Genomic DNA, 17,293 nt, shown 5'->3' with positions numbered 1-17,293 from the left:
CAGGTGTAAACTTCCCCAGCCCGTCACTTGTCACCCAGGTAACCCCGACTTCTGTCATTTGGGGGGCGCCCTCCCTGAGCAGCCCCCCGGCCCCCAGCCAAGGTCCGACCCATTGTTACCAACTTTCCTGGAACCAAGCTCCCCACACGCTTCCTTCCACTTGGTTCTCATTAGAGCAGCGAGGACCCCCCACTCGGCACTGTGGACACGGGGTTGGTCACTCTCTGTGGGGCCATCCTGGGCACTGTGGGGGGTTGAGCAGCATCCCTGGCCCCCACCCACTCGATGCCAGGAGCTGTGACAGCCACAGAGGTCCCCAGATGTGGCCGAATGTCCCCAGGGCAGGCCCGCCCCAGGTTTGGAGCACAGCGTGAGAGAGAAATGGCGTAAATGTCAGCTTCCCCTGCTACGCTCGCGCCAAGCAGAGCCCGGAGCCCGGCCTCCTCGGCCCTTCCTGGGGCTCCAGGGCTTGGCACACGGGACGTGGGAAGGGACAGCGCGGGTCAGTCATTTCCCAGGAGCGGAGCTGTGCTGCGGACTGAGTTGCGTCCCCCCAAAGTCCTGCGTGGGACCCCCAGGGTGGCTGTATTTGGAGATGGGGCCCTGAGGAGGGAACGATGGTGAGATGAGGTCACAAGGATGGAGTCCTCACCCGATGGGATCGGTGTCCTTATAAGAGGAGGACGAGAGGGAGATGCCGGGAGGCCTCGGTGAGAAGGCGGCCATCTGCGAGCCCAGGAGGGAGCCCTCGCCGGAAACCCGAGCTGCCGGCCCTTGACCTTGGACCCTCCAGCCTCCAGACCCATGGGAAATAATCGTCCCTCCTTTATAAGCTGCCCAGCCTGTGGCAGCCCGGCCGGACCAAGCTGCATTCTGCTTTGCCTGGAGCTGACGTTCTAGTGGGGACAGTGAGCATGTGAATGCAAATGTACAGAGATAGAGATGTTGCTAGAAAGAAAAATAGAGCAGGGCCAGCGAATGGGTGTGGGGCTATTTTAGGGAGGTCCAAGGTTGAGGAAACGATATCCGGGCTGGGACCCGAAGGAAGTGAGGAGCAGACCAGGCAACCTCTAGGAGAAGAACCTCCCAGTAGAGGGCACAGCCCATGCAAAGGCCCTGGGGCAGGCCCGGCCTGGTGTGTGGAAGGAACAGCGAGGCGGCCGTGTGGCTGGAGCAGAGGGAGGAGGGGGAGAGAGGGAGGAGGGAGGGCAGGGAGGGGACGGGGCAGGTCGTGCGGGGCCTGGGGAGGACTCAGCTTCTCCCCAAGGGAGGGGGACCCTGTGCCCGCAGGGAGGATGTGGGTCTCATTGAAAATGCGTGAGGGTGCCCGCTTCGGCAGCACATATACTAAAATTGGAACGATAGAGAGAAGGTTAGTGGGGCCCCTGAGCAAAGATGACACGCCAATTCGGGAAGCGTTCCATGTTTTTAAAAATTTAAGCCAAAAATGATAGGTTTCTTTATTTTTCACTAAACAGGCAATTGAAATACGTACAATGAAATGGACAGAATAAATACTCAATTTGGTTTTTCGGCTAGGAGAATTTCACAATGAACTCGTAACTTGTTTTGTAAAATAATAATAATTAATAATAATAACAACCAAATGCACGAGGGAGCCCAGGGAAGGTCCTGAACAGGGACGGACACAACTTCATTTGTGTTTTCAAAACTTCCCCTCGGAGCCGGGAGCCCCGCTGGAGAAGGGGGTCAATGCGGAAAGAGGGGGGGGAATGCAGGGGGTGGGAGGGAATCGGAGGGGTCAGTGTGAACTCAGCCCTTAAGACAGAGAGAGAGAGACGTGGATGGATGCACGGATGGATAGATAGATGGATAGACAGACAGACGGATGGATAGATAGACAGACAGAGATGATGGATAGATAGATAGATAGACGGATGGATGGATAAATAGAGAGATGGACACAGATGATAGATAGATAGTTAGACAGACAGACGATAGATAGATAGATGGATAGACAGATTGATGGATAGATAGATAGACAGATGGATAGATAGATAGATGGACACAGATGATAGATGGATGGATGGATGGATGGATAGATAGACAGATGGATAGATGGACACAGATGATAGATGGATGGATGGATGGATGGATAGATAGATAGACAGATGGATAGATGGACACAGATGATAGATGGATGGATGGATGGATGGATAGATAGACAGATGGATAGATGGACACAGATGATAGATGGATGGATGGATGGATGGATAGATAGATGGATAGATAGATAGATGGACACAGATGATAGATAGATGGATGGATGGATGGATAGATAGACAGATGGATAGATAGATAGATGGACACATGATAGATGGATAGATGGATAGATGGATGGATGGATGGATGGATGGTGGATGGATGGATGGATGGACACAGATGATAGATAGATGGATGGATGGATAGATAGATAGATGGATGGGTGGGTAGATAGATAGATGGATAGATAGATAAGTGGATCGATAGATAGGTGGATGGACAGATAGATAGACACAGATGATAGATGATAGATAGATAGACAGACAGATGGATATAGATGATATGTGATAGATGGATAGACGCAGATGATAACTAGATAGATACATAGATAACAGACAGATTAGATTGCTGGAGGATGTAGACAGATCATAGATAAGATAAATAAAATGATAGATATATAGATGATAGATAAACAGACAAATGATAGACAATAGATAAAGATAGAGCATAGATAGGGTAGATAAATAGATGATAAATATAGAGACAGATGATAAACAGGTGATAGGTAATAGATAGATCACTAGCTGATAGACGGATGGATAGACAGATGACAGACGATAGACTTAGGTGTAAATATGTGAATGTGTGTGTGTGTGCACGTGCGTGTGTCTCCCAACTCCACTCACCTGGAGGCCGGGGAACAGCGACGTCGCAGCCGCGTGCCCCCAGCGCCCGGGCCTTGGTGTCTAAGTACCATCTCCATCTCCAGGAACAGGCTCCCGCAAGAGACGTCTGACGCCAGGAGCGGAGCAGGGAAAGGACAGGAGGAGCCTGGAACGTCTCGTGGGGCTGGAATGCAAGGAGGCGTTCAGAGACTGTGGGGACGCATCACGTGACACGGGGGCCGCCTCAGAGGGGCTCTCGAGAGGGGCCCCGTTAGGGGACCTTTGGGTTCCGGGTCTATTTGTGAAGCTGGGACCAATGGGCTTGCTGACGGGCCACAGCAGGATGTCTGTCTGTACAGTTACTTGGTTACTGGCCGGCTTCCCGGGGAGACTGTAAGGTCAGGGTCCCTGGGGGTCCCTGCATCCTTAGCATCCAGACTAGGGCCGGGCATACAGTCAGTGCTTAATAAATCAAGAGACTGAGCTCTGTGGGTGGAAAAGAAGACAAGGATTCCAAAGATACACAAATCACAGAATCCATCATCGCTCCTCTCTGAGCCTCAGTTTCCTCATCTGGAAAATGGGGATCATAACTCCTACTTCATTCAGTCGTTTCACAAATACCTGCTTTCTGTATCGACTGTCAGTCCCTCGCCAGACGGCAGCCGTGTGCTGGGACACAGAGGGAAACAGGACAGGCTGTCACGAATCTTTTAGTCAGACGGGCTGACAGATAACCAAGAAGACCGAGATTAAACATGACCATCTCAGACTGACAAATGCTATTTTAAAGAATAAAAGTGGATGAGATAGTAAAGAATGATTTTTTTTGTCCATTGGGCTGGTCACGGAAGGCTTCTCTGAGGAACAGCCATTTAAGCAGACAAGAAGGATTAAGTCCACGGGAAGATGTAGGAAAAAGCGTTCCAGAGAGAGGGAACAGCATGTGCAAAGGCCCTGGGGTAACTGACTTTTCATGTTCATGTATCTTGCATTGTAGTGATGGGGATGAAAATTAGGGGCCAGCCTGGGCATTAACATGTGTCCAGTCAGTGTCCATCAGTTTATTCTCCACTGTTTTTCCGTAGCAAATGGCCTGGTAAAGAAGAGGCATTTATTAAAGAAAGGAAGGTAGGAGAAGGAAAAAATAATATAATAATCACTGATTTCCTCATGCAATGAATTTGGAAAATCATGTGACCCGTCAGAACATCTATCGAGCCCATAATATGGACATGGGTCATGCAATTGAAGCACTGGGTCCTGTTTTTATTTAAAAGTTTCAAATTTTGTTCATCATGGAAACTTCTCGATTTATCGTGATCGGTTCAAATATTGCCTCGTGCAGATCAAAACCACAGCGAGACGCCACTTCATACCTGCTGGAACGGCTGTCGTGATTTTTTTTTATTTAAATGCACAAGAACAAGTGTTGGCGGGGACGTGGAGAAACTGGAGGCCCCGTGCGCAGCTGGGGGGAACATAAGACGGTGCAGCCGCCGCGGGAAACGGGAGGGCGGGTCCTCGGAAAATTAAACACGGATCGCCACGTGGTCCCGCAGGCCCCCTCTTGGGTCTCCGCACAAAACACTGAAAACGTCCGTCCACAGGAAAACGCATCTATGAATGTTCACGGCGGCTTATTCACCATAGTCAAAAGGGGGACACACCCCAGTGCCCATCGACGGATGATGGACACACACAAGTGTCTGTCCACACAGTGGAATATTATGCAGCCGTGAAGAGGAGCGAGGCCCTGACACGGCTGCACATGGACGGACCTGAACACACGACGCTCAGGGGGAGCAGCAGACACAGAAGGACACACAGTGTATGATCCCATGGACGTGAAATGTCCAGAACAGGCAGATCCACAGAGAGCGGGTTCATGGGGGCCAGGGGCTGGGGGGGTGAGGGTGATGCTGATGGGGATGGGGTTTCTTTTTGGGGGGATGGAATGTTCTGGAATAAAATAGAGGTAATGATTGCACAACGTTGTGAATGCACTGAGTGTCTCTAATGGGAAATTTTACATATATTTTAATACAATAAAAAAAAAAATAGGGGCTGGCCCCGTGGCCGAGTGGCTAAGTTCACGCACTCTGCTTTGGTGGCCCAGGGTTTCGCCGGTTGGGATCCTGGGCGTGGACATGGCACTGCTAGTCAGGCCATGCTGAGGCGGCGTCCCACATGCCACAACTAGAAGGACCCACAACTAAAATAGACAACTATGTACTGGGGGGATCTGGGGAAAAGAAGAAAAACAAAAGAAGATTGGCAACAGATGTTCACTCAGGTGTCGATCTGTAAAAAAAACAAAACAAAACAAAACAAAGGAAAACAAAAAAATAGGGGCCAGCCGCGTGGTGTAGTGGTTAAGCTGGCCATGCTCTGCTTTGGCGGCCTGGGTTCGCGGGTTCAGATGCTGGGCGCAGACCTATCACTCTTCAGCCATGCTGTGGTGGCGTGCCACATACAAAATAGAGGCAGACTGGCACAAATGTTAGCTCAGGGCTAATCTTCCTCAGCAAAAAAAAAAAAAAGTTGTATTAAAATAGTGTTTATGATGTTGACTGAGATTTTTGGTGTCCCCTTAAGTTTTATGTCTGAAGAAAGTGTGTCACTCGAAAGTACACTCGCCCACTCTAGTCCCAGCCTTGCCAGAACGAACTGGGAAGTCACAGTGAGGCCTCATGGAGAAGGTGACATTTAAGTCAAGACTAGAAGGAAATGAAGGCCTTAGCCAAGTTGGGATTTGGGGATGAGCATTCCAGGCAGAGGGCGCAGCCCCTGCAAAGGCCCTGGGGTAGGCCCGGGCCTGGTGTGTTCGAGGGGAAGGAATTTCATCCTCCTTAGTCACTGCTGTAAACCTCCACTGAGATCCACGCTCGGCACACAGTAGGTGCGTTAAACAAACATTCACTCAGGGAGTGAATGAACACCGGCTCCATTTCGGGTGGCGTGGGACTGAGGTGCAGAGCAGTGAAGTCACCTGGTCCCCTGTCACCCAGCCGGCCCCTCCCGGAGCCCCACTTTGGGTCTCTCCCCTGGTCCGCCAGCCTCCTGCCTCGCCAGCAGGAACCTTCCACCACCCGGCCCTAGAGGCCTCTGTCTGCTGCTCTAAGCCAAGGCTTCTCAGCTGGAAGCGATTTTGTCCCCCAGGGACCCTGGGCCATGTCTGGGGACACCTGTGGCTGTCAAGACTGGGGGTGTTTCTGAGCATCCCATGGGTGGGGGCCAGAGATGCTGCTCAACACCCCACAGTGCCCAGAATGGCCCCCACAGAGAATAATCCAGGCCAGAATGCCCACAGAGCAGACTGAAAACCTGCTCTAACGCCTCCCATGGCTCCCTAGTGCCCTGCAGGTAAAATGCGAACTCAGTGCGGAACGCAGGGCCCCGCCTCGTCCTGGCTCCCGGCCCTCTCCAGCCAGAAGCCCCCAGTGCCCTGCCTTCATGCCCCACCGAGAGGGGCAGCCTTGCTCAGCGGTCAAGGGCCCAAATATCTGGCTTTATATCCTGGCTCTCGCACCTACCGGCTGTGTGATTTCGGCCAAGTCATGTAACCTCTCGGGGCCGTAATTTCCCCATCTTCCAAAAGGCCATCAAGGCTGTTCCTAAGTTAAAATGTGGACGGCAGGGCCTGGCGTGGAGTAAAAATATATCTGGGTGGGTGCGTTTCTTCGTGCTCACAGTTTGGGCCATAATTCTAGGTTTCTCTATGCGCTGAGAGGTGAGCCCGGACCCCACAGTGCTGGGGGGGTGTCTGTGCCCAGTTCTGTCCCCCCAACCAGTCTGTGGTCTGCTGCGATGGGAGCACTGGTTCCCAAGTGCCAACACCGGGAGGTGCCTGCCTGGATGAGGGCCTCCCCAGAGAAACGATGTCTGTCCCCATGGTCTGGGGGGTGGGTGGGGACTGGGGTGGGGCTGGTTCCACATCTCACAGGGTCCTGCACTCGAGGACCCCACGCTCTGTTTCATGCCCTTATGGTCACCATCTTGAAACCCTAACCTTTTTTTTTTTTTTGAGGAAGATTAGCCCTGAGGTAATATCTGCTGCCAATCCTCCTTTTTATTTATTTATTTTTTTTGCTGAGGAAGATTGGCCCTGAGCTCACATCCGTGCCCATCTTCCTCTATTTTATATGTGGGATGCCTACCACAGCATGACTTGCCAAGTGGTGCCATGTCCACACCCGGGATCCGAACCAGCGAACCCCGGGCCACTGAAGCGGAACATGTGAACTTAACCGCTGCGCCATGGGGCCGGCCCCTAATTTTTATTTTTTAAAATACTGCCCTAAAGTATTATTTATCTTGAGGGGCTTTTTTTTGGGAGGGGCAGAGAGAGCCTTCAAGGTTGCTTATTTCTCTCATCCTAGTCGCCGCCCCTCATCCGCCGGGGAAAGGTGACCGGGGTCGTAACCATCTTACACTTGGGAACCCAGGGCCCAGAGCAGTTAATTGACTGGTGGCAGCTGCGGAGCTGACTACGACAACGACCATGACGAGAAGGAAGCGACAGCAGTTAGCACTTGCCAGGGGTTCACGTGCGTTATTTCAACAGCTTCTCCCAGGTCTGTTCCCCACATGGCCGCCAGAGAGATCCCATCAAAATTGTCAGACCCGCCCTCCTCCACCCACAGCCCTCCAGGGCTCCCCCCACAGCCCTCCAGGGCTCCCCCCTTCCCTCAGGGGACAAGCCCGGGTGGCCCCCACACACACACCGGGGCGGCTCCCCAGGCCGGGCCCCATCTGCCCTGCTCACGGCCACCAGCTACCGAATTTGCAGCGCGCCATGCAAAACAAAACTGCGAGGCTCCTCCTTCAAAAATTATTCGGGATTTCCAGAGCACAACGGTTGAACCCACGCACAGGCCCTTCTGGGAGCCGGGCACCTGGGCGCAGGCCCCAGGCCACCGGCCCTGCCTCCCTGCGCTCATTTCCCGCCCTGCGCCCCCGTGCCAGGCACCGTGCTGCCTCAGGGCCTTTGCTCTTGCTGTTTCGCCTCCTTGGGGAAGCCTGCACCCGCGCAGGCCCCTGCTGGCTCCCTCTCGCCCCTTCCAGTGCCCTCTCTAAAACTGCACTGGCCCGGGCCTCCTCTCTGCTTTCTTTTCTCCACGCCTGCGACCACCATCTGACCCGCAGGGGGTCTGCCCGGTGTATTCGTCTCCCCACGTTGTACGCGCCCCCCCCCCCCACACCCTGACCCCCGCGTCCTGGAGCAGGGCCTGGCACACAGTAGGCGCTCCATCCATGTGCGCGCGGAAGCCATGGCTCCCAGGAGGCCGGCGGTGGAACCCCCGCCTGTCTTCCGAGGAGGAAACCGAGCCTCGGAGAGCACAGCCGGCGAGCCAAGGTGACAGAGCATGTCCCTGGCACGCGTCCAGGTCGCGCCATGACACAGCCAGCCGTGGCGATGGGGGCGGCCGGGCCCCTTTCTTTGACAGATGGGGAAACCGAGGCCCGGGAGGCCGGGAGGGGCTGGCGGCGGCGCGGGGTGGGGGGCGGGGAGGGGGGCGCGCGCCGGGCCCAAGGTCACCGCGCCGGCGGCCCGGGGGAGGCGGGCGGGGAGGGATCGGCGGGCCTCCCCGGGCGCGCGCCCCCCCCCTCGGCGGCGCGCACGGGGCCCGGGCGGCGGCGGCGGCGGCGGCGGCAGCAGGTGGAGTCGAGGCCGCGGCCCCCGCCGGCGTCGCCGCCATTAGACAATAGGAGCGGCGGCCGGGCGCGCGGGCGGCGGGCGGGGAGGCGCGGAGGGCGGGGAGGGCGCCGGGCGCGCAGGAAGCGGGGCCCGGGGCGCGCCGGGGCCGGGCGCGCGGGGAGGGGGCGCAGGAAGCGGGCGAGGCCGGGCGCGGGAGGCGGCGGCGGCGGCGGCCCCGGGAGCTGCCGATCGGCGCCGGGACAAAGGCGCGGCCGCCCGGCGCCCCGAGCCGCCCGAGCCGGGGCGCACAGCCGGGGCGCAGCCCGCGCCCCCCGCCGCGACTGACATGATGTTTCCACAAAGCAGGCATTCGGTAAGCGGGGCCCGCCGGCCCGGCGCCCCCCCCCCCATCGGGGCCCAGCACCCCCCTTCCAGGTCCAGGCCCGGCGTCCCCCCCCCGCCCCAGATCCGGGCACCGCACCCCTCCCCACGTCCCGGCCCTGCGCGCCCCCAAGTCCGCGCCCGGCACCCCCAGCTCCCAGCTCGGCCGTTTCCCCCCCAGGTCCCGTCCCTGCGCCCCCCTACCCCAGCTCCCTACTCGGCGCCTCCCCCCAACTCCTGGGCCCGGTCCCCTCCAGATCCAGGCCCAGCGCTACTCACCCCCCCAGCTCCCAGGGCTCCCCCCCCCCCACGTAGCTCCCGGTCCCCCTCCCAGCTTCCGGGCCGAGCCCCCCCAATCCCAGCTCCCAGGCCGTGTCCCCTCCAGCTCCCGGCCCCGCGCCGCCCCCCCTCCCCGGCGCTTGGGCCCTGCGCCCCCCCACCGAGCCAGGCAGGGCCTGGGCGGCCTTGGTGTCGGGCCTGGGGCGCCCCGGGGCCCCACCGCGCACCTCTAACGGCGGGGCTGCTCTCGGCGCCGGGAGTGGGGGCCTATCGAGGCGCACCCCTCCCGAAAGAGCGCGGCCCGGAGGAAGGGTGCTGGGAATCTGGGGTGAGGGACCCCCGCCGGGAGATTCTGGGCGCCGAGAGGGGCCCCTCCCCCAACGGGACTTGGCAGGGAGGCCTGGCTCCCCCCATCTTGGGGACGGGGACCCCCTAGGACGCCTGCGCCCCCTCCCTCTCCCAGAGGCAGCGGGGGCGCTCGATGGGCGCCCCCCTCCCGGCGCTTGGAGGGGCGGTAGAGGGCGCCCCATGCCCCCCTCCCACCCCAGGGCGGGCCTCCCAGCGCCCCCCCCCCAGCCCGGGGGCGGCGGGGACTCGGCAGCTCCGGGCGCGCCCACCCCCTGGCTTCCCCCGGGAGAGGCGAGGGCAGGAAGCGAGGGCGGGGGCGCGCCGGGGGCTGTAAACACGGGCCCGGGAAGTGGGGCGCGGGGGTGGGGGGGATGCGCAGCTGGGCCGGCCTGGCCTCGGGGCCGCCCCGGAGGGAGGGAGGGGTCCCCCCTCCACGCCTGGGCCTGACCCCGCCGCCCCCTCCCGCAGGGCTCGTCGCACCTACCCCAGCAACTCAAATTCACCACCTCGGACTCGTGCGACCGCATCAAGGACGAGTTCCAGCTCCTGCAGGCGCAGTACCACAGGTGAGGGGTCTGTCTGCGCCCCGGGGGGCGGGGGGGACCCCGGAGCAGGACAGCCCCGAGCCGGGGCGCCACCCCCCCCCCCCGTGTGCACACACCCGGAAAAATCCAGATCCAGAGGGTCTCCCCTGGCAGGTGCCACCCTGAGCACTGGGCCCGTTTTTAAACTCATTTCTTTTTTCGAGCAGTCCCATTGCTCAGATGCGGAAATCGAGGCACAGAAAGTCAAATAATTTGCCCCAAGCCTCAGCTGTAGGGCGTCAGAGCCCGCGTCCCACCCCAGTCCCCACTGGATAACCGACCCGCCCACAACCGGAGTGGGGGCTGCACCCTCCGGCTGCCCACCCCCAAAAGGAAAAATCGTGCCGCCTGATGGGCTGTCTCTTTCGGCCTGGTTTTGGAGACAGCCACCCTGGCAGCCGGCAGCTTCTCGAAGGTGATCCTCCCTCCAGAATGTCACCTTTTGGTCTTTCTAAGGGGCTGGCGTGTGACCCCTGTAAGAGGAAGGAAGTAGTATTGCTTTCATCTTACGCTTGAGACGCTTCGGCCCAGAGAGGTCAGGCATTTCCTGGGGATGCACAGCAAGGAGGTGGCAGAACTGAGATTTGCACGCAGTTCCTCTGCGTTGAAGAATGGGGGAGGGGTTACCTGGGAATCAGAAGGGGGTCCAAAGGAGGCCACGAATCCCAGGGGGGTTTGGGGGACCCTCTCTGGACTCAGTTTACCCACACAGAAGGAGTTACTGAAGGATGCTGGGTTTTCTCCAGAAAGAAAGAAGAGTGATTTTTTTTTTACGAACATCCAGCGTTTGGGGGCTGCCTCGTAGCTTCCGCGTGTGCTAAGTAGGGAACAGACACCCTCTCGGGGGATCGTTCGTGCCGTCCTGTAGTTGTGCCCATTTTAAAGACGGGGAGACTGAGGCACGCACAGTAGAAAGGCAGGCCCCGGGAATGTGCTCTGGTCCCGTGACAGGGAGGGGTCTCGGGTTGCCCTGGTGGACCTGGCCTTTGGGAGACCTGGGGGGTCCTCCCCTCCCAGCCCGGCCCTCGCCCACCGCACTCTGAGCCCCGGGTGGTCCAGCCCCAGAGACTCAGCATCACATCGCTGCCTCAGTGCTGTGTGACCTCGGGGAGGCCAGAGCCCTCTCTGTGCTTGCGGGTCTCGGTGCCCTGGACGGGGGTTCCCTCCGTACAGGGAGGGGTCCGGCCATGTCGGGGCGCCGCCGGCTCTGCCGGGCCCTCAGAAAAGGCCAAAAATCCAGAGTTGGGGATCAAACGGCCTGATTTTCTGTTTTTTAGTGATGTCAACAAATGCACATTTTTAAAGAAAATCAGAAAACAAACTGGACCCCCTGGGGGGACACATTCGGCTCCTGGGCTGACCATGAGACCACTAAGCATTTATTGGTGCTTACTGTATGCCAGGCGTTGTTCTAAGAGCGCTACTTGTCTTAATCCGCTTCCTCCTCACCACCCCACCTGGGGAAGTTGGTATTTAACAGCCTGGAGACCCAGGCCCAGAGAGGGAGAGGAGTTTGCCTGCAGTCACACAGCATCAAGGGAGCAGGACACCTTGGAAGCCGGCCGGGCTGCCTTGTGGCTGTGCTGTCAGCTCCCTTTGGGGGGGGCGGTGCTTAGAGAAATGCCGCAGCTCGTCCTCACTGGGGGAGCCTGAGAGAGGCCGGGTCACCATCGTGTTACCCAGCACTGGAACTTTCACCCCCTCTTGAAATCAGAGGGGTGTGGCCCCTTGGGGATTCCTTGGTGAGTCCATCCCAGGGCCCTACAGCCAGCCCCGCCCTCTGGGCCCCTCTGCCCTGTCTGTCTGTCCCTCCCTCGCTGGAGAGTTTTCCCCACTGGTGGAGAGTGTGGCCTCTGAAGCCAGCTTCCTGGCTGTGTGACCTTGAGCCAGTTACTCAACCTCTCTGGGCATCCATTGCATCATCTGTAAAATGAGAGTGACGCTAATAGTTTTGACTTCATTCGGGTTCGGGATAGGTCAAGGGTTCTCTGAATCCCCGTCTGACCCAGAGTCCGGCCATCGCTCTGACTTTGGTTATTTTTTTATTATTATTCTCATTATTATTCTCCACCGCCGATCTGCGAGGCTGGTTTCATAATCCCCATCTTAGAGCTAATGAACCGAGGTTCCCCCTGCCCCGTCTTCACAGAGGAGGGCACGTGTGTCCCCCTTGAAGGTCGGGGCCCCCCAGCACCTGGGGGGCGGGGAACCCCAGCCCAGCACCCGCCCCTCCCTCCTGTCCCCCTTTCAGCCTGAAGCTCGAATGCGACAAGCTGGCCAGCGAGAAGTCGGAGATGCAGCGTCATTACGTCATGGTAAGCCGGGCGTCATGGTAAGCCGGGCGGGCGGGCGTGGGGGACCCCGGACCCTCCTCCCCGCCGGCACCGCGGCCGCCTCCCCCCAGGGAAGGGCAGGGCGTCGCGGCTGCTCTCCATCCCGCGGCCCCTGGCGCTCGGCCGCGTCCGCCCGGCTGGCCTGGCTGGCGGCCCAGGCGGTGACGGAGGTGCCAAGCCACCGGGTTGCAGCCCGGGCCTGCCAGGTCCCCCCGCCGTCCTTGGCAGCCGCGGACGCAGCTGTGGAGCCGCGGCCAGGAACTGACGTGGGCCCCTCCCCGCCCCCTCCTCCCCTGCCCGCCCTGGGAGGGGGACGCCCTTGGGGGTTAGTGTGTTGGGGGGTGACATTGGCTCCCCTTGGCCTGACATTTCAGCCCCCGCCCGTGCACCCTGCTGGAATCGCTTGCTCAGTTGCATCCCCTCCAGGTGGCCGTTTTGGCCCCCCAAACCCCTGCCTTGGTCCAGCCCCGAGCAGAGCCAGACATGGCCCCTCTCGGCCCGGAGGGATGGGGCTGGGGCAGAAAAGGGACCCGGGACTGGGGGCTCCAGAAGGGGGGCACGCTGCCTGAGGAAGGCTGCGTGGAGAGTGGGGTATTGCTGCTGGGGTCTTGATGAACGAGTAGGAGCTTGCTCGGCAGAGAAGGGGAAAGCAAGCGTGCAAGGGGCTGGAACCAACTTGGTTCTCCCCCCTCCCACGGGACAGTTTCCAGCAAGGGAGGGGCAGGGTCAGATGTGGGGCGTGGGGAGGGGGGCTGCCGGCCTCGGAGCCAGATCCGGCAAGCTCTGTGTATCCTGGATTATTTATACCCAGGAAGGCAAACTTCCCTGGAGTCTGGGGCCACCCGCAGACAAGACACATAAAGATAAGAGATTAGGAGGCCTGGAATGTGTGTGTGTTGGTGGAGGGGGGGACTCGGTAATTACGCCAGAAGCCAGAGGCCCAGCCCCCCAGCCAGGCACCTGGGCCGCCTCGCTCCCGCTCCAGGGGCGGGTGTCCCCCCTCCCAGCCTCCCTACCTCCCCCTGCCTGGCTCCGTCTCTCCCTCCCACCGTCTCTCCCCTTCTCTGCCTCCCTCTCCTGTCTCTCCCTGTCACCCCCATCTCTTTGTCTCTCGAGCCCCCGTCTTCGCCCGCCCCACTTCTCCCTCTCTGTCCCCCCCACGCAGTACTACGAGATGTCCTACGGCTTGAACATCGAGATGCACAAGCAGGTACGGACCCCTCCGCCACGGCCGCCGCCCCCTCCTCCGCCGTCCCCTCACCCCCTCTGGCCCGGCTGAGCATCAGGTCCGCCCTGGGATCCTGTCACAGGTTGATCCCCTCCAAGGAGAGGGGCAGGGACGTGCCACCCCAACCCTGTCGCCTCCCCTTGGTGACAGTGCGGGGTGGGTACGCCTTGCAACCCCCGGATTGCCCTCCGCCCTGGCTTCTGCCGTCGGTGCCTCCATGAGGCCAGTATCTGGGACGTCACGGAATGTGGATGCCGACTGCCCCCACCGCCCCCTCCCTCGCTCCCTCCCTCCCACGGGGCGCCCACTACCAGTCGGCGCCGGCGTCATCGTCCGCTGGCCGCCAGCCTCCGCGTGGGCCTGCGCTTGCGCTGTTAGGCGCGGACCTGGGCCACGTGGGCGGGCCCTGGGCCATATGGGCGGGGCCCGGGCCTGGTGGGCGGGGCTGGGTCTAGTGGGCGGGGGCCCAGGCCTAAGGGGCGGCCCCTGGGCCTGGTGGGCGGGGCCACGGGTCTGGTGGGCGGAGCTGGGTCTAGTGGGCGGCCCCTGGGCCCGGTGGGCGGGGCCGCGGGTGTAGTGGGCGGACCCTGGGTCTGGTGGGCGGGGCCACGGGTCTGGTGGGCGGGGCTGGGTCTAGTGGGCGGGCCCTGGGTCTGGTGGGCGGGGCCCGGGCCGGCGGCACCTGCGGACCGAGGCGGCTGTCTGTTCCAGGCTGAGATCGTGAAGAGGCTGAATGGGATCTGCGCGCAGGTGCTGCCCTACCTGTCCCAGGAGGTGAGCGCTCCGGGCCGGGAACAAGCCCCTGCCGCCTGGGGCTACAGCGTGCTGGGCGCCCCAGGGCACACACCGGCCCTCTCTGGACCTCCCAGGCCCGAAAACCCCAAGGGGCGCAGGGCGGGGAGGGAGGGGCCTCCCCCGCTGTGGAGTTCCCAGGCCGGGTGAGTCATTTCGGGTAAAATGTCAGATCGGTCAAGGCCGCCCAGAATCGTCCTGCCTCATTTCTCACCCTCCGGGGCTTCATCCGCTAGGCCCTGCGGATGTTCCCGCTGCAGGCTGGGAACAAGGGGACGGAGGCTGTGGGGAGGACGCCCAGCACACAGACCCACACAGATGCAACATACGGATGCACACGGCAGGCAGACACACAGAGGTGCACACACATGCAGGTGCACAAGGTGTTCGCTGACACGGGCACACACGGCCACAGGCGCGCGCACGCGCACACACACACACACACACACACACACCCAGGGGAACTGGGCAGCCAGTCCTTACTCTTCTGCTTTCTCGGGTTCTCAGACTCCTGGTGTGAGGCTGGCTCCACCACCAGCACCCGCGAGGCCATGTAGGGCCCAGCTCCGGCTCTCTGCCAGGTTGACCGTCAATAATTCATGATTTCTTTTTTCATATCTCAGGGTCCTTCAGGTGACAGGCATGCCTGGGGACAGTCCCAGAAGGACACCAGGACAGCCCCAGAGAAGGGGGCACTTGGGGCTCTGCAGACCTAGATTGGTGCTTTCCTTTCGTGACAGGGGCTTCCTGGTAGCCAAGGCGAAAAAGGAGATTGGCAGATTCTAGCATCTGATGGCAGGAGAGACAGACTTTCAGGCAGGGCTCTGAGGAGCGGCGGGAATGCCCTGAACCTGGGCTCATACCCCAGCCCTCTAGAATTTGCTGTGCCTTTCCCAGGTCTAGAAGTAGGGAAGCTTAGATTAGCACATCTCAGAGCACAGTCTCTGAGTTCCTAGGATCAGGACTTCCCTGTACAGTTGGCCGGGCTGTGCACTGCATTTTTATTTCTGTGCATGTGGCATCGGATAGGTCACCACCCAGGGGTTAACCTCTGACTCCCCCGAAGGCTTTTTCCACCAGCCTCTCTGGGTCTTGTAGGCACCTCTGTTTTCCAAATGAAGAGACTGAAGCTTGGTCAAAGAATCCCCTGCAGAGAGGGGGCTTTCTGGGGAGGGGCGTGGGTGCCACAAACCCTGGCAGAGATGAGGGCGCATCACCTGACTCCTCTCTCCTCCCCACCCTCCTTCCAGCACCAGCAGCAGGTCCTGGGAGCCATCGAGAGGGCCAAGCAGGTCACAGCGCCGGAGCTCAACTCTATTATCCGAGTGCGTTTGGGGTCGCCTTGCGGGCAGGAGGGAGGGAGGGCGGGCGGGCGTGCTCGTGGCAGGGGGGGGGGGGGGGGGCGCCTGCCGGCTAACGCCCCCTCCTCCGCCCTGCAGCAGCAGCTCCAGGCCCACCAGCTGTCCCAGCTTCAGGCCTTGGCCCTGCCGCTGACCCCGCTGCCCGTGGGGCTGCAGCCGCCCTCGCTGCCGGCGGTGAGCGCGGGCACCGGCCTCCTGTCGCTGTCGGCGCTCGGCTCCCAGGCGCATCTCTCCAAGGAAGACAAGAACGGGCACGACGGGGACACCCACCAGGAGGACGACGGCGACAAGTCGGATTAGCGGGCGGCGGGGGGGGGGGGGGGGGGGGGGGGGCGGGGAGGACAGGCAGAGAGAGAGAGAGAGAGAGGAAGGCTCGGCGCCAGACACAGGATCGCCCGGGGTCGGCTAGCCCGGTGGTGTTTCTGGGAGCCCCAGCCTGCGCGGGGCGCCCCCTGGCTCGGCTCCTGCCCCGGACACCCCTCCTCCTCCTCCTCCCGCCCCTCTCCCCCTGCAACCTGAAGGCGAGAGAGCCGAGGCGAGCCGAGGTGCAGATGGAGGCCAGGTCGGAAGGGAGCAAAACCTCAAGAACCCCACCCCCCGCACCCCCTGTTGCGCACACGTGCACCTGACAGTCCGCCCGGGCCCTCGGGGCGCCCCCAGCCTCCCCCCCACCGGCACTGCATGCGAGCGATGCTAGCTGCCCCCTCCCCGCCCGGGCCCCCCGAGTCCCCGTCCCCGCCCCCCCCCGCACACGCCCCCCCGGGCCTGTCCCCTCGCCCACAGAAGAGGGGCCCGAGTGGGGCGGGCGGGCGCCCCACAGTCCTCTTCCTGCCCGTCCCCAATAAAGATGAGGGTACTCCAGTTGTCTTGGTTTTTCTTTTCCTTTTTTTCTTTTCCCAGCACACTAGCTTGTCTTTGAAGAAGGGGGATATTAAAAACAAACAAACAAAAAAAAACAACACAGAAAAATGTTTAAAAAAAAAAAAAAAGAGAAAGCAACACCCACACCTGTGTCTGTATATAGTTTCTTAGACTGCCGGCTTCTGTGTGTTCCTCGTTTGATCTCCGCGGAGAGAAGTGAAATGCTGTCTCGAGGGTGGGCTTAGCTGTGCCTTTCAAATAAAGATGTGAGAAGGTTGGTTGCCGTGTTCCTGCCTCTGTGTTGCGGCTGCCCTGGGGGGGGGCCCTTCCCTGGGGGAGGAGGGGGCGTCCTTCATGTCTGAGCCCCTTTCCTCCGTTACAGGACCGGATATAGAGGAGCCTAGGTGATTCCTTGTGTATGCGTAGTCTATCTCCGGACCAGAGAGGGTCAGCGGGAGGCTCTAGGTCACACAGCATGGCCTAGGTGCTTGAGGTCTCGCCAGCCATTTAGACATAGGGGCAAAGGCTAAGGGGTCACTGATGGTGTGTGGCAGAGCTGGGTTCTGAGCCCCAAGCCAGAGAGCTCCCAGTGATATT

General features: G+C 60.4%; 1 protein-coding gene and 1 non-coding gene across 2 annotated transcripts; both read left to right on the top strand.

Moving 5' to 3' along the window:
• Nucleotides 1-1,323: 1,323 nt before the first annotated feature.
• LOC111774499 (U6 spliceosomal RNA) lies at nt 1,324-1,430 on the top strand. The gene has a single exon (XR_002809501.1). It is a non-coding gene; the product is annotated as a U6 spliceosomal RNA (small nuclear RNA).
• Nucleotides 1,431-8,651: 7,221 nt separating this feature from the next.
• Nucleotides 8,652-16,974, top strand: TLE5 (TLE family member 5, transcriptional modulator). Its single transcript, XM_023646423.2, has 7 exons — nt 8,652-8,902; nt 10,006-10,103; nt 12,373-12,436; nt 13,620-13,664; nt 14,394-14,456; nt 15,725-15,799; nt 15,914-16,974. Exons 1-7 carry the CDS (start codon nt 8,876-8,878, stop codon nt 16,133-16,135), a joined length of 594 nt encoding a protein of 197 aa, XP_023502191.1. The 5' UTR covers nt 8,652-8,875; the 3' UTR covers nt 16,136-16,974.
• The last annotated feature ends 319 nt before the right edge of the window (nt 16,975-17,293 follow it).

This window comes from Equus caballus, chromosome 7, assembly GCF_041296265.1.
Source record: "Equus caballus isolate H_3958 breed thoroughbred chromosome 7, TB-T2T, whole genome shotgun sequence".
NCBI lineage: Eukaryota > Metazoa > Chordata > Mammalia > Perissodactyla > Equidae > Equus > Equus caballus.
The sequence above is the reverse complement of the archived record's forward strand: the minus strand, read 5'-3'. Positions and strand labels throughout refer to the sequence as shown.